Source organism: Tasmannia lanceolata, unplaced genomic scaffold, assembly GCF_043159265.1.
Source record: "Tasmannia lanceolata isolate RefF3 unplaced genomic scaffold, GAP_Taslan_0.1 ptg000015l, whole genome shotgun sequence".
Classification (NCBI taxonomy): domain Eukaryota; kingdom Viridiplantae; phylum Streptophyta; class Magnoliopsida; order Canellales; family Winteraceae; genus Tasmannia; species Tasmannia lanceolata.
Genome location: NW_027518692.1, coordinates 36,319,416 through 36,339,668, shown reverse-complemented (window position 1 = coordinate 36,339,668; position 20,253 = coordinate 36,319,416). Strand labels below are relative to the sequence as shown.

General features: G+C 39.2%; 1 protein-coding gene across 1 annotated transcript; it reads left to right on the top strand.

Annotated features, from left to right (window-relative positions):
* The first annotated feature begins 741 nt into the window (after window positions 1–741).
* DBP1 (DNA-binding protein phosphatase 1) lies at window positions 742–19,784 on the top strand. The gene is made up of 4 exons (XM_077355579.1): window positions 742–1,139; window positions 17,905–18,102; window positions 18,479–18,690; window positions 18,975–19,784. Exons 1-4 carry the CDS (start codon window positions 990–992, stop codon window positions 19,537–19,539), a joined length of 1,125 nt encoding a protein of 374 aa, XP_077211694.1. The 5' UTR covers window positions 742–989; the 3' UTR covers window positions 19,540–19,784.
* The last annotated feature ends 469 nt before the right edge of the window (window positions 19,785–20,253 follow it).

Sequence of the window (20,253 nt, the reverse complement as noted above, 5' to 3'; positions counted from 1 at the left end):
GTGGTTTCTGACACATTCAGCTTAGCCCCTAATGTTAAAAAAGTTACAGATAGACCCCATGTGGTTTCAATTTGTGTGCCCAAAAAATCAGCTCCATAGGATCATCCTAACCCTTCAATCTATGGACGAACCGTCAACTGAGGGGGTCTACCTGACACAAATTGAAAAAGGGGAGGGGGGGGGGTGCTTGTAACTTTTTAAACATTAGTGGTTAAGCTGGATCTGTGAGAAACCACTGGGTCTAAGGCTCTGTTCACTTGCGTTCCCGGGAAAGCAAATCCCTGGAAAATAGCCTCTTTTTTCCTTGACAAGACAGAATTCTGGTGTTCACTTCCTTTCTCGAAAAAGTAACAAGCCTAGGTGGAAAATGTCAAATAATGACATGTAAATTGCCAAAATGATGTGGAAATGTCTCTTTTCTCACAAGTGTGGGAAACCAAATCCCACTATTTTGGTCGGATTTGCTTTCCCGGAAAAATTAGTGAAAAAAGGTGAGCAAGCAGTTTCTCGGGAAACCTTTTCCTGCACAGTTCCTGCGCACGTGAACGGGCACGGGAAACCTTTTCCTACACAGTCTCCTTGAATTTGTTTTCCTAATGCCACGTCAGATTCCCGGAAACCTTTTCATTTCCTTTCCTGGAAAACAAGTGAACAGAGCCTAAGTGTATTTTCCCTTTTTACATTCAGTTGTGTTTCACACGTGGTCCGGAGTTTCTGCAACAAAGCTGATGCACGCTTATAAATGCTCTGTAGAAAAGCTCCCTCAAAAACCCTAAAAACGTGTCTTTTCCCAACCGTTGCGTACACGCATAAGAAAGCTCGCCCTAGCTCCGTTTTTAATAAACCCTAGAAAAATATTCCTTTTCCGTGAAAATCTCCACCTTCTTTTGTTTCTAAAACCCTACAAATTTCGGTCTTGAGGTGGCTTATTCTCTGTGCGTGGAAAGGAGATTAGGGTTAGGGTTTTGGAAAGGAGAATGTAATGGTTTATGATGGAAGGAAGTAAAGATGGAGAGAATGGGAGCTCAAGCGAGAGTCTCCCACCGAATCCCCTCACAGGAGCTCATCGGCAGTGTTTCAAAAGCACTAATCGCTTCTCATCGCCTTGCAAGAAAACCCTAGTTCGTCATTCATCTCTTGTAAGTCATTTATTTTTGCTTGGATTCATGGGTTTTGTGATTTGGGTTTGTTTTCTCGTTCTGGATTTGAGATAGTTCATGATTGTTATGAATGAAATTTGGTTGGAAAGATGGGTTAGGGATAGAAGGAAACAAAAATGTAGCTTTTCTTTTGGGGTGGTTCTATTTGGTTCCTTTATAAAGTGAATTTGAGTTCAAAGATGTAGAAAATGAAAATGTAGTCCAACATTCCTGCTTGATCAAAGCAGCCTGCACATAGCAAGGTTCGCAACAGCTATGTGTTAAATGGTTACAACTTTCAAAAGACATATATGGTCATAGAGGGATGCAGATCAGGCTCATAACAGAATACTGTGGTAGGCGACCACTTTGTAATAGGAAGCTTCCTAGTTGGGTACTTGGGTCTGAAGCTCTCCTCAGAATTTAAACTCTTCTCTCTTCCCAAATTCAGTGGAAGGGTGAACAGTACACCTCTGATTTAGCTATTTTTTTCCCTAAAAGAGTACCCCATTTGATAGGGTGAAAGGAGGGATTCTATTTAAAACTGTAAATAATCATCTCTAGTTTTAAAAGAAAACTTATGTGATACATCTATTTGTTTATATATGTATTTAAAAACTTGTGATTTAAGCCCCAAAAGGGTGCCGACGCTTCCTTTTTCTTTATCTTTTTTGGGAATATCAAGTGCTAATTATGGAAGAAAAACTTGTACTAGATAAGAAAAATCTAGGGCTCCAAAACGGTGACTAAACACTTGCCAAAAATCAACTAAAAATTATCTAAATTCAGTATCTTTCGTTTTCTTAAATTTTGAAAACTATTCATAATCCCAAAAATCAACACTTGCCAAAAATCAACTAGCTTATATACTTCTTTAAACCCTATAATCAACCCAAATCAATCTCAATATGAATGAAATTTGGTTGGGAAGATGGGTTAGGGATAGAAGGAAACAAAAATGTAGCTTTTCTTTTGGGGTGGTTCTATTTGGTTCCTTTATAAAGTGAATTTGAGTTCAAAGATGTAGAAAATGAAAATGTAGTCCAACATTCCTGCTTGATCAAAGCAGCCTGCACATAGCAAGGTTCGCAACAGCTATGTGTTAAATGGTTACAACTTTCAAAAGTCATATATGGTCATAGAGGGATGCAGATCAGGCTCATAACAGAATACTGTGGTAGGCGACCACTTTGTAATAGGAAGCTTCCTAGTTGGGTACTTGGTCTGAAGCTCTCCTCAGAATTTAAACTCTTCTCTCTTCCCAAATTCAGTGGAAGGGTGAACAGTACACCTCTGATTTAGCTATTTTTTTTCCTAAAAGAGTACCCCATTTGATAGGGTGAAAGGAGGGATTCTATTTAAAACTGTAAATAATCATCTCTAGTTTTAAAAGAAAACTTATGTGATACATCTATTTGTTTATATATGTATTTAAAAACTTGTGATTTAAGCCCCAAAAGGGTGCCGACGCTTCCTTTTTCTTTATCTTTTTTGGGAATATCAAGTGCAAATTATGGAAGAAAAACTTGTACTAGATAAGAAAAATCTAGGGCTCCAAAACGGTGACTAAACACTTGCCAAAAATCAACTAAAAATTATCTAAATTCAGTATCTTTCGTTTTCTTAAATTGTGAAAACTATTCATAATCCCAAAAATCAACACTTGCCAAAAATCAACTAGCTTATATACTTCTTTAAACCCTATAATCAACCCAAATCAATCTCAATATGAATGAAATTTGGTTGGGAAGATGGGTTAGGGATAGAAGGAAACAAAAATGTAGCTTTTCTTTTGGGGTGGTTCTATTTGGTTCCTTTATAAAGTGAATTTGAGTTCAAAGATGTAGAAAATGAAAATGTAGTCCAACATTCCTGCTTGATCAAAGCAGCCTGCACATAGCAAGGTTCGCAACAGCAATGTGTTAAATGGTTACAACTTTCAAAAGTCATATATGGTCATAGAGGGATGCAGATCAGGCTCATAACAGAATACTGTGGTAGGCGACCACTTTGTAATAGGAAGCTTCCTAGTTGGGTACTTGGGTCTGAAGCTCTCCTCAGAATTTAAACTCTTCTCTCTTCCCAAATTCAGTGGAAGGGTGAACAGTACACCTCTGATTTAGCTATTTTTTTTCCTAAAAGAGTACCCCATTTGATAGGGTGAAAGGAGGGATTCTATTTAAAACTGTAAATAATCATCTCTAGTTTTAAAAGAAAACTTATGTGATACATCTATTTGTTTATATATGTATTTAAAAACTTGTGATTTAAGCCCCAAAAGGGTGCCGACGCTTCCTTTTTCTTTATCTTTTTTGGGAATATCAAGTGCTAATTATGGAAGAAAAACTTGTACTAGATAAGAAAAATCTAGGGCTCCAAAACGGTGACTAAACACTTGCCAAAAATCAACTAAAAATTATCTAAATTCAGTATCTTTCGTTTTCTTAAATTGTGAAAACTATTCATAATCCCAAAAATCAACACTTGCCAAAAATCAACTAGCTTATATACTTCTTTAAACCCTATAATCAACCCAAATCAATCTCAATATGAATGAAATTTGGTTGGGAAGATGGGTTAGGGATAGAAGGAAACAAAAATGTAGCTTTTCTTTTGGGGTGGTTCTATTTGGTTCCTTTATAAAGTGAATTTGAGTTCAAAGATGTAGAAAATGAAAATGTAGTCCAACATTCCTGCTTGATCAAAGCAGCCTGCACATAGCAAGGTTCGCAACAGCTATGTGTTAAATGGTTACAACTTTCAAAAGTCATATATGGTCATAGAGGGATGCAGATCAGGCTCATAACAGAATACTGTGGTAGGCGACCACTTTGTAATAGGAAGCTTCCTAGTTGGGTACTTGGGTCTGAAGCTCTCCTCAGAATTTAAACTCTTCTCTCTTCCCAAATTCAGTGGAAGGGTGAACAGTACACCTCTGATTTAGCTATTTTTTTCCCTAAAAGAGTACCCCATTTGATAGGGTGAAAGGAGGGATTCTATTTAAAACTGTAAATAATCATCTCTAGTTTTAAAAGAAAACTTATGTGATACATCTATTTGTTTATATATGTATTTAAAAACTTGTGATTTAAGCCCCAAAAGGGTGCCGACGCTTCCTTTTTCTTTATCTTTTTTGGGAATATCAAGTGCTAATTATGGAAGAAAAACTTGTACTAGATAAGAAAAATCTAGGGCTCCAAAACGGTGACTAAACACTTGCCAAAAATCAACTAAAAATTATCTAAATTCAGTATCTTTCGTTTTCTTAAATTGTGAAAACTATTCATAATCCCAAAAATCAACACTTGCCAAAAATCAACTAGCTTATATACTTCTTTAAACCCTATAATCAACCCAAATCAATCTCAATATGAATGAAATTTGGTTGGGAAGATGGGTTAGGGATAGAAGGAAACAAAAATGTAGCTTTTCTTTTGGGGTGGTTCTATTTGGTTCCTTTATAAAGTGAATTTGAGTTCAAAGATGTAGAAAATGAAAATGTAGTCCAACATTCCTGCTTGATCAAAGCAGCCTGCACATAGCAAGGTTCGCAACAGCTATGTGTTAAATGGTTACAACTTTCAAAAGTCATATATGGTCATAGAGGGATGCAGATCAGGCTCATAACAGAATACTGTGGTAGGCGACCACTTTGTAATAGGAAGCTTCCTAGTTGGGTACTTGGGTCTGAAGCTCTCCTCAGAATTTAAACTCTTCTCTCTTCCCAAATTCAGTGGAAGGGTGAACAGTACACCTCTGATTTAGCTATTTTTTTTCCTAAAAGAGTACCCCATTTGATAGGGTGAAAGGAGGGATTCTATTTAAAACTGTAAATAATCATCTCTAGTTTTAAAAGAAAACTTATGTGATACATCTATTTGTTTATATATGTATTTAAAAACTTGTGATTTAAGCCCCAAAAGGGTGCCGACGCTTCCTTTTTCTTTATCTTTTTTGGGAATATCAAGTGCTAATTATGGAAGAAAAACTTGTACTAGATAAGAAAAATCTAGGGCTCCAAAACGGTGACTAAACACTTGCCAAAAATCAACTAAAAATTATCTAAATTCAGTATCTTTCGTTTTCTTAAATTGTGAAAACTATTCATAATCCCAAAAATCAACACTTGCCAAAAATCAACTAGCTTATATACTTCTTTAAACCCTATAATCAACCCAAATCAATCTCAATATGAATGAAATTTGGTTGGGAAGATGGGTTAGGGATAGAAGGAAACAAAAATGTAGCTTTTCTTTTGGGGTGGTTCTATTTGGTTCCTTTATAAAGTGAATTTGAGTTCAAAGATGTAGAAAATGAAAATGTAGTCCAACATTCCTGCTTGATCAAAGCAGCCTGCACATAGCAAGGTTCGCAACAGCTATGTGTTAAATGGTTACAACTTTCAAAAGTCATATATGGTCATAGAGGGATGCAGATCAGGCTCATAACAGAATACTGTGGTAGGCGACCACTTTGTAATAGGAAGCTTCCTAGTTGGGTACTTGGGTCTGAAGCTCTCCTCAGAATTTAAACTCTTCTCTCTTCCCAAATTCAGTGGAAGGGTGAACAGTACACCTCTGATTTAGCTATTTTTTTTCCTAAAAGAGTACCCCATTTGATAGGGTGAAAGGAGGGATTCTATTTAAAACTGTAAATAATCATCTCTAGTTTTAAAAGAAAACTTATGTGATACATCTATTTGTTTATATATGTATTTAAAAACTTGTGATTTAAGCCCCAAAAGGGTGCCGACGCTTCCTTTTTCTTTATCTTTTTTGGGAATATCAAGTGCTAATTATGGAAGAAAAACTTGTACTAGATAAGAAAAATCTAGGGCTCCAAAACGGTGACTAAACACTTGCCAAAAATCAACTAAAAATTATCTAAATTCAGTATCTTTCGTTTTCTTAAATTGTGAAAACTATTCATAATCCCAAAAATCAACACTTGCCAAAAATCAACTAGCTTATATACTTCTTTAAACCCTATAATCAACCCAAATCAATCTCAATTCTTCATCTGGCATCAACAAATGTCCCAAACATGCTAAAAAGAAGTTCAAAACCTTATGAACTCCTAAACTCAATTTGGGAAGTAAAGCACTATGCATATGGTTTCATGGATGGTCTCCCCGAAACCAACCTAAACATATACCACAAATAATAAAATTCATAATCAAAACAACCCACTCCACAATTCTTTTAGCTTTGCTAAAGACTTCTAAAATATGTAAGAGCTATGGTGTGATGCCTTGCTTCTTTGTCGATACGTTTCAAACCAAAACATGCATCACAAAATTCCCATCCCACCCAAACTGACTGAAGTTCTTGACAATACCCATAGTTGCTGAAAAAATTGAATTATGGATTTCCCCAAGTCCCATGCCTTATTGACATGTGGTACCACTGGATGGTATCCATTTTTAGGTTTTGTTCTCTTTTCTGCTAAATTTGTTTGCCAGATTCCGTTTGCTCGATAATCAAATTTCGGTGCTTGCCCCACATCAATTTCCCCCAACAGGAAAGAGCTCGACTTTGACTAGTTGATCTTTACATAATAATCTTAGAGATCCTTGCAACAGAGTCAGTGACTCATCTGTTGAAATACATATACTCTTTTGTAGGTACTTGCCCTTTCCATTTATTGACGAATTGATCACGCGCCTTACGACACATAAGGAGTCCTGACACTGGTTATGTCTCCCACCTCTTTTATAATTTTCTCCAGGAGTTGAACAATTGATGCCTCCACTTCTTCTTTTCCCTCTTTGACGTTATGGGCCTTATGGCTTGGTTAATCATAAAGATGACCACATTAGATATGGCTGATATTCAGTTAAAAAAATTATATATGGCTGATATTAAGATCACGCTAAGATCAAAAGGAAGCCCCAAGAAATATATGTTCTGCCCAACCTTCTCGAGAATCGTACAAGGCTTGATCTTCTTTGTTTGTAGCTTGTGATATTTACTTTTGGGAAATCATTCCTTCCTCACAAATCCCATGTTTCTAACACCTTCCTCACACTCTTTAGGCAATATTGCAAGTGAGTTTGTAACTTGTACATTTCATTATTTGCTTCAATGGTTTTATGTACTTCATGCACACTACTAGTGTCTTCAGCATACACCTCTGCATTGGGTGCTCAAACAAACACTATCATGTACCAGAGTCAAATGTAAAACATGATTCCCTAATCCTCTTCAGAAGGAGTACCTCCTATAATCTGATTAAATGAACTATTATAAGCGGACACACTAAACTTAAAATCTGATCACTTAACAAGCTTTTCAATAAAATTTCCAAATTGTGGTTAGTCACCTAAGTTTGTAGATGATTGGCACTCGAATATTGGAGATTGCTATCTAGTTTCCTCGATGGTGTGCTCTAAAAATGGCTCACAAACTTCACTTTTTTATCTGATACAATATACTCTGGCCCTCTATGCTGTCACAAAGTTTTGTTTGTAAGTAAATCGGCAATACATTTTGCATCTATATTTCTCTTACAAGGAGGAGAATGGGCCATCGTTGAAAAATAATTTGCAACAGTCATGATCAAATTCTAATCTCATTGAGTACGCGGAAGAGCCAACACAAAATCCATGTTTATGTGTTGCCAAGGCAATGCTGGAACTAGAAGAGGTTACATAGTTGGATTATTGGATCCCAGGGGAAGAGGTTTACAAAATTCTTCTTATATATTTTAAATATCGGATCCTAGGGAAAGAGGTTTACATAATCCCGTGTCCTACACCTATATTGGATAATTTACATGTTCTGCAATGCTTCATAATCCTTCCCACATCTTGGTAGATGTGATCCAGCCATCTTAGACATTAGATGTAGTCATTATTTGCTGGACATGTGTTATTTTTCTTTTATGCAATATTTTATTGAATTTGGTAGCGTTTGTTTAGTATTTACCACAGTTCCACATTGTTTTAGAGACTCTATATTGGTTTTATTGTTATTTTTGCATTTTGAACCTTTCATTTCAGCTTATTATTTGTTTTAGAGCCTAGATGTGGGGATTGTACACTTCATCCGAGGTCCACACCACCTCACACCTAGGGGTGTAAACGAGCCGAGCTTGGCCAGGCTTGGCTCGGCTCGTTAAGCTCAAAAGCTCGGCTCGGGCTTGAACCAAGCTCGGCTCGGCTCGGGCTTGAACCAGGCTCGGCTCGGCTCGGCCAGGCTCGCGAGCCTTACCGAGCTCGGGTTATATTAAGTTCACACCCCTCATCTTCCCTGGACAGCCCTATCTAGTGTAATTTGACTACTTTTTTTACACTATGGAGGGTGGTCCAAGTAACAAATGGGGTTCCAAAAATGAAGTGACATATGTTGCCTCCCCCGTTCACTCCCTGGACAACCTTTTTAGTGTGTATATATATATATATATATATAATATTTAAATATATTAAATTCTTAACGAGCCGAGCCGAGCTTGGCCTAGATCAGGCTCGGCTCGACTCGTTAAGGATTCGAGCCGAGCTCGAACGAGCTTCCGAGCCTTAGCCAAAATTGACGCCCTTACTCACACCAGTTCACATGCTTTACTCCCTAGTTGTTCCCTTTTGGCCTTGGATAGTAGTTCCTTTGTTTTCAAGTGAGGGCATTGAAGTCATTCTGTAATGACTTAAGTGACTTACATTTAAGAGAATCACCTATTTTTCTAGTTTGTCGGTCCTCGATTATGAGTTCCTGTTGACCACGGCCGATAGGAACCAGGCTATCCACAGATTTTAACCCAGTTTGCATAGGTTCGTGCACAGATTTACATTTAATAATCCTTGGGGCTTTCTCTTTGACACGTTTTCGTTCATGATTGCTTAGATCCCCTCTTCCATCTGAAGCCGTAGGACGAACTCAATTGAAAGACTTGTTCTTGCTTGCTCATTGCCCCGCCCCGATTGCCCAATCATGTATAGGCCGAGAAAAACAAGTTCCAGAGGCATCTTCCATTCATATCGATTTGGGTCTTTCCGCACCATATTTAGATTTGCCCCTTCTTTGATTCGGAATTCATTAGAGAGGGGGGCCAGTAATTTAGTAAGTTGTTAATTAGTATTGTTGAGTTATTTTGAGACTAATTTAGAATCGAATTCTACTTTCTAAAATGGTTTAGGAGTTTTTTAGCAACTCATGTACCAAGGGTCTATAAGTATTGTAGGGCTATGACCATTAGAAGGAAACCAAATAAACTATTGAATTAAAGAAGCTTTTATGCCCCAAAGCTATTGTGTTCACCTAGCCTAGGAGTAGACCCCACATAAGTATTCATCTTTCCTCTCTCTCTCTCTCTCTCTCTATCTCTTATAATATTCTCTTATTTTTTATTTGCTTACTTGCAATCTCACAACAGCAATGCCTGCTTCCTTAAGCTTTCAAAGCCTTCCATCTCCCATTCCTACAAGCCATCACCCCAACCTACGAGCCTCCAAACTCCCTTCAACACCCATACCATTGACTTCCAGATGCTGCCGTCCTGCCTATCTCCCATCCAAGATCACCCAAACCTTCTTTTCTCCTACTACCGGCACCTGTCCCACATCCCGAAGTTTTATTCCTCTTCTGTTACAGTCTTAAACCTCTGCTACTACCCTGCGACTGCCCAGAAATCCTCATCTTTATACTCCATCCTTAGTGCTGATTCCTCCTCCTATACCCTTGATGCCCTTGATCTCAAGAAACCATCCGTCTTTGAACATCCTTAAGTACTAGGTCTGACCTTCGACCATCTCTGATCTAGGATCAGAACCACTAAATCCTAACTAGCAACCGTATCTGCAGTGTTAGGACTGCTTAACCAGCTACCAGCATACAGTACTAAAACAGCCCCTAGAACCCAATTAATCCCTTTCATATTCACCCATAACAGTCCAAATACAACCTGTGACACTCCAACCCTATTAACTGCAGCAATTTCTTGCCCACCTTCAGTCCATAACAGTCCCATACAACCTGTGACACTCCATAAAACCTCGCAACAGTCCCTAATTACTGCAAAAAAGTCCCCCTTTCCCTTTAGAATCAGATCCCTACAACCTGAACTCATAGCAGATCAAATCACTGTTGGATTACCTACATCCATTCCTTAAGATTCTTATTGGAAATTATACATTGCTGGTAGTTCTGCATCAAGTGGTATCAAAGCTGCATGATTAATGATCTATCCCTACCCGACCTGCATCAAAAGGATCTTTACGTTGGCTTTTCACCACTTGAGATAACGAGAAAACCCTTTTTTTTGTAGTTCCAATGATGCACGTGGAGCTTATTGGTATACACTCGAATTGGATTGTTTATAAGCAGGCACTAGTGCAGACAGTCTAACAATGTTTTTTATATCCAACAGTTGGTCTGAGGTCAAAACATCTTAGATTTGGGAATTCTTGGGTACCTGCTTCCTAGCAGATCCTATCAATCAACAGACAGGGAGTGTGATAAGCTTTGAAAGGATAATGTTGGGATTGCCCCTCCCACTAGCCAGCACTCGACATGTCTGAAGTTCGAGCAAATGGGACAGAAAGGAATAGAATGAGTGATGGACTGACTGTCAACGGCAGATCAAACTCCCTGGAAGCAGCATAGAGGGAAGATCTCCTACAGTCCTACTTACAATGTTCTATTGTTCGACCAGCCCTCTCCAGATCATGGTATTCGAAGAAAGACTCCCAACAAGGAGAGGGCTTCATGTTTAATTGATTCTACCCAAAATTACTGATCTGAGGGGGGTGAGTTTGAAAAACCCTTATTTCGCTTGATATTAATAAATTTCATCAACGAGCATATCCCATTTAAAAGGAAAAAGTGCAGAAGAGTAGTATAAAACAATACCTAAGAAGTGAGATTCTTCTCCACTCTGAAGTTCTTTGTTTTTTTAGTAGGAATTTTCAAATTTTTGAAGTTCCATAAATTTTTATTGAAAAAATATCAATATACAATTTCTTGGGAAAACAGAGATAAAGCATATATTTTGAAAAAATGCGTAGCTTCACTGACATAGGGTACACTAAGCAGAAGATCTGTGTGAATGTAGTCCAACCTACTAATTGACAAATCAGAACTTTTTTGTTTTGTTTGGTGAGCTGGGATCGAGCCTCCGACCTCCAGGTTTATGAACAAAGCGACCATTGAGCTAGAGGCTCAACGTTGGATGGGCAGTTTTGGATCACAACACCGTCCCTCATTCTGTTTTGTTATTGGAGGGTTTCCTTGTGTGGCATATCAGCATTGTTTTGAAAATCTTACGATTTACGGTTCGATTTACGATTCTTAGGCAAAATGATTTGAATCCCATGATTGAATCTTAATTTGTCTGAATCTTACGATTTTTTATTGAATCTTACGATTCGATCGTAAATTGTACGATTAATGCGATTTATCCAAATTAAGTTCTTTCTGTTACCATTCAAAAAAAAGAAGAAAGTTATGTATAAAAGAAAATATGTCTTTCTTTCAAAAGACCTTATTTCCTTTTTATATTACAAGAAGCCTCTGAAATCCCTCTCATTAGAAGGAAGAAGACAGAGGAGGAGTAGGACTTCGAACGAATCAAACCAGTAGAGCGCAAAGCATTTGTTGAGGGCATTACTCACATCGAGGTGGGAGTCGAGGTGGGAGACTACCATCATAAGGCCAGCATTGATTCCCATCTTTTATGATTGATATTTGTCATTTGATGTTTGAGACTTTGAGAATTGATATGATCTTGTGTCTTTTTTTAAAGATTATTAACTAAGATGCATGGGTTTGGATGAGAATTAGATGATTAGTACGTGTCAAGTTTGTCAGCAAACCATTCATATTACAATATTGAATGCTAATCATAGTAGTTTCTGTTTGAATTAATGAATTTGGATGAAAAATGAATAATTGGCTATTTTTATTCTTTAATTTATTTATAATTTTTTATTATACATATTTTTTATATTTTTTAATGAATCTTACGATTTACGATACGATTTACGATCCGATACGATTTGACCCCTATTACGATTTACGATTCGATTCCGATTTTCAAAACATTGCATATCAGGTTGTTTTGAACACCTTGTGTTACCCTAGATAGTCATAGGACTTGACAGTTGCCACTAGGTCTAGTTATTACTGTACAACTGCACTGTCTCTCTTCTATGACCTGTTTCTTGAATCTTTATTCTGATCCATCTCCATTACTCGGTCCTATTTTACATTTATCTGACAAGGTTGAACTGCCAGTTTGATTCACCACTGCATCGTTTTAAATTTTGGCCGAAATATTTTGGTTTCGGTCCAAAACTGAAAGTACATTGAATCGTTTTTTACATGATTTCGGCAAAATTACGCCAAAATCCGAAATTTTGTTGAAATTTACTAGATTTCCTCTGAAATTGCCGATTTTTATTTTAAAATACCAATTTTTAAACCAAATTTTACATGATTTCGGCCGAAACCGAAATTTTTCAGTTTCCGTTTTCGCCACCAAAACTGACATTTAAAACCTTGCACCACACTTAGGTAAGCAATTAACTGACGATGGAATGCGCCATTCACAGCTTATTCTGCTTTTGGAACACTATAATATGATCTTGACAATCAAATAAACTTTCAGATTTTGTAGTGAAAAGTGAAAACTGCTTGCTAGCATTCATCCCGAGCCAGGATCAAACTCTCCATGAGATTCATAGTTGCATTAAGAGACAATAGAATGATACGTGCTTCATCAGATCTGGTTCTTTATATCCGGTCAGTTACTACTTCATACCGTGCCCACTGCCAGTTGCCTAAATGGGTGACAAGGAACCTTCCACAGAACCATGCGGGATGATTCGGACACAATGTGGGTGTCATTGTGTGGTGTCCCCTTCAATTATCTTCTTCCATCATTTCCCTGGTTTGGTTTTTCTCTTCATGCTTCTGAAGCTCTCCGTCCTTCTCTTTCTCCCTTCTTTTTTTGCAATCCTTTTAGGGTTTGTTTGGATGCATGTGTAGAAGTGGGATGGGTAGAATGTAGGGAGGAGACAGGAATGGGAAAACCCAGTGACTTACCTGGGTTTCCACTGTTTAAAGTATTAAAGTATTCAATTATTTACCATTTCAAAAAAAAAGAAGTATAGAAGATTAAATAACACCTTCTCCAACAACTTAAGCTTTTGGAGTAACTGGTAGTAGGGGTGGCAACGGGGCGGGTCGGGGCCGGATGTTGGGGTCCCCTTCCCCTTCCCCTCTGCGGGGAATTTTCCCCCTCCCCTTCCCCTTCCCCTCTGCGGGGATGGTGGGGAATCCCCCTCCCCTCCCCGCGGGGAATATCTAATCCCCTTCCCCTTCCCCTCCCCGTATCCTTCGGGGACAAAATCCCCGCCCCGCCCCCTCTTTGGAACCCAATCAAACCAGCAAACATAGCTTCTTTCTTCTACGTCCATTATAGACAATATTGTGATGAATGCTATGATTCTATTCATGTGATCAACAAACAGATGGACAAAATCAGAAATGCATGGATGAGACAACAAACATAAATAACAACAGGACCTCATCTTTCAGCAATTTTCTGCATAAATTATGGAATGATAAATAGGAAATGAGCACCAGGATTACCTTCATTAACAGACAGCCAATGTGCAAAAAGTAACTATTTCAGTAGTCACAATGAACTTTAAAAGTCCATAAGTGGGCGCTCACACACGCAAAATAATGTTCATTAGTTCATTCTGTATAGCATGTTAACCCCCAGATGAGCATGAGAAATGAGAATGGAGAAGAGAACAAAATCAACAAATGACTTATTTCTTTAACTGCAATTCAGTCTAGTGCTGACATGAAACAAATTTCTAGTAGCTAAATTTTTCTTGTTGAAAATTAAAACCTGCAATCCAACCCTAAAATTTTGTTGCACTACGATTTTTTGATAATTGCATACACTCAGCGTCTCAGGCTCTCAGCTTGTCTTTATTATTTCAACATTTGTGAAAAGGTTATTATAGTTCCCAAAATGCTCTCAGAAGCTAATTAAAAGGAAAAGACAAGCTAAGTTTATGTTTGGGGGAATCTTGTAGCCGATCCACAGAGTTTCTAGTAGTTTTCCTTAAAAAAAACACTTATAAATTTACAAAAAAATGGCATTGATTAGCGGGGCGGGGCGGGGCGGGGACAACTCCATCCCCTTCCCCTTCCCCTTCCCCTCCCCGCACCGGGGAATTTTTATAATCCCCTTCCCCTTCCCCTTCCCCTTTCAAATCGGGGAATCCCCTCCCCAAACGGGGCGGGGCGAGGCGGATCCCCGCTTTTTCGGGTGAAATTGCCAGCCCTAACTGGTAGTTTCACATGGTATCAAAGCAAAGGTCCTTGGTTCAAACTCCTTGATAGCAAATCCACATGCAATGGCCAATCCCAAAAAGAGGGGCCACGTGTAGGCCAACCCTAAAAAGAAGGGTCACGCGTGAGGGGGAGTGTTAAAGTATAAAAGATTAAGTAACACCTCCTTAAACTATAAAAGATTAAATAACATCTCCAACAGGTTAAGGTTTTGGAGTAACTAGTTGTTTCACAGTTACAAAATAAGTTTCACCAGGAAACTTGACTTCCTCCACACACCTCTTACTTCCTCTTGCCGATTTTTTTTTTTCTGTGAAGAGAACAAGAGAAATCGTCAAATTAACCTGAAACTTGTCTTCCTCCACTAACCTCTTCCTTCCTCTTATCGATTTTTCTTTTTAGTGGAATGAAGGAGAGAAATCATCAGATATTCCAATGTAGAGGTTTCTGAAATAGGTTTTTTAGATCGGTCTTCTGAAACTTTTTCTATTTTCGAAAAGGGCTATTCTGTGAGAATGCGAGATAGTTTTTCTGAAGAGAACGAGAGAATTTGTCAGATATTGAAATGCAGAGGGCTCCAAAATAGGTTTATGTGAGAACGAGAGAAATGGTTTTTCTATGAAGCGAACGGTAGAACTTTTTCCAGAAAAATGAGTGAAATGACCTACTTGAGCAGCAGAGAGGAGGTCAGCGCAAAATTAGGGGTGCAACTGAGGAACCCCTTTTTCCAACCCAAACCCGACCTGATCCGAGGAACCCCCCATCCCCCCCCCCCCCGCGAACCCGACCCGACATAACCCGACCCAACCCGAGATTTTAAGCTTAAAAAAATAAAAATCATTAAAAATGTAGCGTTACACTCGGGTCGGGTTGCCAAACCCTCAACCTGAACTCAACCCGGGTTGACTTAATGTCGCGTTACACTCAGGTCGGGTTGCCAAACCCTCAACCCGGGTTGGGAAAAGTCAACCCAACCCCGACCCGACCTTTTTTTCGGGTTGAACTCGACCCGAGTTGCACCCCTACGCAAAATGGTCCGTGCACAGGATTTACCCGCAATATCTGACGATCTCTTTCGGGATTGTGGTAGAGAGATGAAGCATAATCTAGGGGAAGCATTTTGTTTGAGTTTCAATGACATACAACAAATCCAGGGGGTTTACGCAAAAAAACTCACCTATTTTGCGTTCGTTTTTGGGGCTGCGACACAGCAACCATGTGGGTCCCCCGGCAATGCAAGATCATTCCGGGCTTTTGAAATTGCCTTTGGCAACCAAACACCATATTTGGCTGATATGACACCTAAAGAACAGCATAAAACCCCGCCAAGCCCTAATTTATGGCTACCAAACAGACCCTCAGGCACTGTTTGGTTGTCACCATAATCCAGTTCTTCTTGGGAAGGGAGGGAAAATGACGTCATTTTCTTATTCCGAACAGCTTTCGGGCTGTTTTCCCTGCCTGTCCGGCAGTCCCGGTCAACATTGTATTTTCCAAATAAGAGCAGTTGCTCTTTCCTCTCGAATAGACAGGAAAAACGTGGAAACAGAAAGGGAAAGTTGGGCGGCTCTGCGTCTCTGCTTCTCTACTCTCATTGGGAAGCTCTTGGACGTAGATGTCACCGTAAGTGACTTGAAATAACTAGAAGGTGCGAATCCTTGCATTTGACAGAAGCTGTGCTCTTCATCCTGGAAACCCTATCGAAGTTTTCCTCATCATAGACAGGCAACGAAGATGACTTCTCCTCATTCTTAGAACCGTGGTTTTCTGTTGCTACTGCATGCCGTGAGGGGAAAATGGGGCGATCACAGCTGCTGCTGCTTCCTGTGAGGGTAAAATCACACTCCTCTGATGGAATTCTGACGATCTGGTTTTCGTATAAACAGATTGGAAGTGAGGATGAATGAAAAAAGTCTCTTCGTCGTCAATTCCTAATGAACATTGCCGACATAGATCTTCCTCTTTAGGGTTTCCTGTTAGTGATGCTGTGGTTGAGGATAGCCCGTGGCTGCTTTAAGGTTTTTTTGAGGTTTTTTGAGCTGTTCGGCGTTGCTTGAAAAAGGAGGAATCCATAACCCTATGATTTTTTGGTGACCTTGTCAAAAGACGTTGCACTCTTGAAGTTTGGGATCTTTTTTGGAAGCGTTGCCGGGGAGCTCTATCAGCTGCTCCTTGTTGAAGGATTCGAGGACCTTTGCCAGGTCGTCTTCTTCCTCTTCGTCGAAATAGTTCACGGATGTGTCCGGGTCAAGCTCATCAAGCTCGTGCTAGACCTTCCACCTCTTCGAGGTTCATCGGTTTTGGCTTGGGTTTATTTTGACTCACCCCACTCATTTTTCTGTCAACCAAATGCTCATTATTTTTTACTTTAATTCTACATTATTTTTTCTTTTTATTGCTCTACCACCCCTCCCTTTAAATTACGAACATCCAAAAGGACCCTTAGGGCCGTTTGGATATGTGGATTTTAGAATCCAGGTTTTTAGTTTGAAAACAGTGTAAACGAGGGTTCATGATCAAGCTGCCGTATGCTGTCCTGACAGCATTTCTTGGATTTTAAGTAAGAAATTCAGGTTTTAGAAATCTCTCCCGCATCCTTAGATTTCTAAAACCTGGAAACATGGGATGATCTGCTACTGACTGCTGGTATTGTAAAAACGGTTAATGTTCTATCTGATGGAGCATCCGGTCTGTTGTCAGCAGACCAAGTGAAATCTTGTTTGAAAGCAAAGAGGAAGAACAATATGAGCGAAGACGCTTACATAATGGCCACCCAACTCCAACAGAAACGAGCAGAAGACCCAGACTTCTTTTTTGCGGAAAGAAGGTTGAGAAGTCAGAAAACGACGGCTGGTCCGCTTCTTCTCTTGTCTCTCATCTACAATTTTGAAGAAATCCCGAATTCTAAAATCCGTGTATCTAAACGGCCTTAGTTTTGTCCTTTTCCGCTTTTTTTTCTCTTTCTACTTTTTTTCACATGGCCACTTCCCTTGTGTGCTACCCATTTCTCTTTGGTTCCAATTTCTTTCCCCATCTTTCTTCATTTTCTTTGAGGTTGTTTTCCATGTGTGGCTGGAAAAATATAATTTTTGGGGTGTTATGTCTTTTATTTTCTCTTATATAATTGCAAGTGTTTTCATATTCTCGAGTATATATTTTCCGTGGTGTTATGTCTTATTTTCTCTTATACCATTGCAAGTGTTTTCATATTCTCATGTTGTTGCTGATTTTGGCAACTGTCTTGGGGATTGGTGTTCTTTGCCGTTAACTTTTTATCGCGTGACAAGGACAATTGATATAGAAGAAATTGCTGGAGCAAGTTTGCACAGTTTATTGCTTCTACCCTTAAAGTCTTTGAGGTATCAAGCATGCTTATCAAACGAGAAAATGATGATGATGGCTAAGTTTTTTTTTTTTTTTTTTATTGCTTTTCTAGATTGAGTTACTGATCAGAGCTTTTGCAGATAAAGACAGGAGTTCCTGTTGAGACTGAGAAGGGTATAGAAGGTTGTGGGACGGAGTTCTTTCCAATTGTTCGCTCTGGTGGTTGGGCTGATATCGGGTACCGGAAGAGCATGGAGGATGCATATATTTGTGTTGATAATTTTGTGCATGACTATGGGCTGGATAGTTTCAGCGAAGGACCCAGTGCCTTCTATGGGGTATTTCCTCTATCTTTTACTCAGCCTGTACAAATGGTTTTTCGAAATTGTGTCCCCAATAAAAATACCCCCTAATCAGTTGGGACATGATTGTAAATTTGTAATATGCCTTGTGTAAAGACCAAAACATCCATGTTGCTACCTCCCATGAGAATTCTCAAGGTCTCCTTATTTCACAAAGTGTGGACTCATCATCATTTGTTGATACCTGAATTTCGGCCTAGTGGGCATGAAATCAGGTGGTCATTCTGGATAGTCTGTCTAAGAACAACGGTAGTCAGTCATAACTTTGCTTTTCTGTTGCAATTTTAGCCATCATGCAAATCATTTTTAGTACTTTGCCAATTTACGTTTTCTTAAATTTTTGTCGGGCCAGGTTTTTGATGGGCATGGAGGAAAGCATGCTGCTGACTTTGCCTGCAACAATCTGCCGAAATTCATAATAAAGGATGAAGATTTCCCAATAGAAATTGAGAGGGCAGTTGCTTCTGCTTTTCTACAGACGGACACTGCTTTTGCGGAAGCTTGCTCTGTGGACGCAGCTCTTGCATCCGGTACCACTGCATTGGCCGCTCTTGTTGTTGGAAGGTCATGCTTCTCCTATTTTTTTTTTTTCTCTCTAAAGAGTTTGTTATCATTGCATACCATCTTTCTGAATTTACCAAAATATTGTTCCAGTGACTTAGTGACAATGGTATTAAACCTTGTTGTGTTGTATTTGCAAATGACACCAAATAATTTATATCTTATTTTTAGGTGTTTAATTTTAGGTTATTTTAGTCTCAATTTGTGGTTCTTGCTTAACTTTGGGTGTTCTTGTATCGTCAATATTGAAGGGTCCAAACATGGTTATATTCTTGTCCTGGTGGCAGGTCATTGGTGGTTGCAAACGCTGGAGACTGCCGTGCGGTGCTCTGCCGTCGGGGCAAAGCAATTGAGATGTCAAGGGATCACAAACCAGTCTGCACCAGAGAGAAGAATAGGATTGAAGCATCTGGAGGTTATGTCTATGATGGCTATCTCAACGGGCAACTTAATGTGGCCCGTGCCTTGGGAGACTGGCACATGGAAGGGATGAAGGATCGGGACGGTGGGCCCTTGAGCGCAGAGCCTGAACTGAAGAACATGAGACTGACAGAAGAGGATGAGTTTTTTATCATGGGTTGTGATGGGATTTGGGATGTTTTCAGGAGCCAAAATGCGGTGGACTTTGCCCGTCGGAAGCTCCAAGAACACAATGACCCAGTGATGTGCTGTAAGGAGCTGGTGGATGAAGCTCTTAAGAGGAAGAGTGGAGACAATCTAGCTGTGGTAGTGGTGTGCTTTCATTCGAAGCCGCCGCCTAACTTGGCATCACCACGGCCAAGGGTGCAGCGTAGTATATCGGCCGAGGGTCTGAAAGAGTTGCAGAGCTTCTTGGATAGCTTGGGGAATTGAAAGAAGTGGGTAAGTTTTCCAGTTTTTTTTTTTTTTTTTATCCTTTTTTCTGTTCTCAGGTGAATTAGATTTTATTGATGAGGGGATATGCTTGTTTTCTTTTGATTTTTGTTGTCATGGTGGGTGTAGTTTGTAGTTGTTGAGTTTTCATGAGATGGTCTCAAGTGTAACATATGCGGCGGCCATGTCCATTTTGGATGGGATTTTATAACGGGATTTGACAGAAACTAGGCTGCGTTCTTTAATCTTTCTCAGCAGTGCTTCTGCTCTTCTTTTTTCAGTTTACAACGAAAAACAGATGGAAAAAAAATCTGGTTTGAATTATATTTCATAAGGACAAGGGTGACACGTCTGCAGGAGTTGGAGACATCCCTGGTAGTTTCCAGGGATTTCAATGCTATATTAGCAACGATAAAAGGAGTTTTAACACTCAAAATTATCTTGGTCTTCCATGGAAGATAGGATACCTCTAACAAATATTATAATTGTACTTATAAAATCATGTATGTATTATTTAGGAAGTATCAGGATTTTGTCATGCAACAGAGGTTACCTATCCACTATGTAATACACCCACTCTCAACAATACTTTACTCTCAACAACACTTTACTGCATATACGTGCATGTGCATTGGTAGGTTGACTGGTGTCAACAATTCTGCAACATCAATTTCTGACTTGGTCTGGGAATGTCGCTAAGGCCAAGTTTGTTTT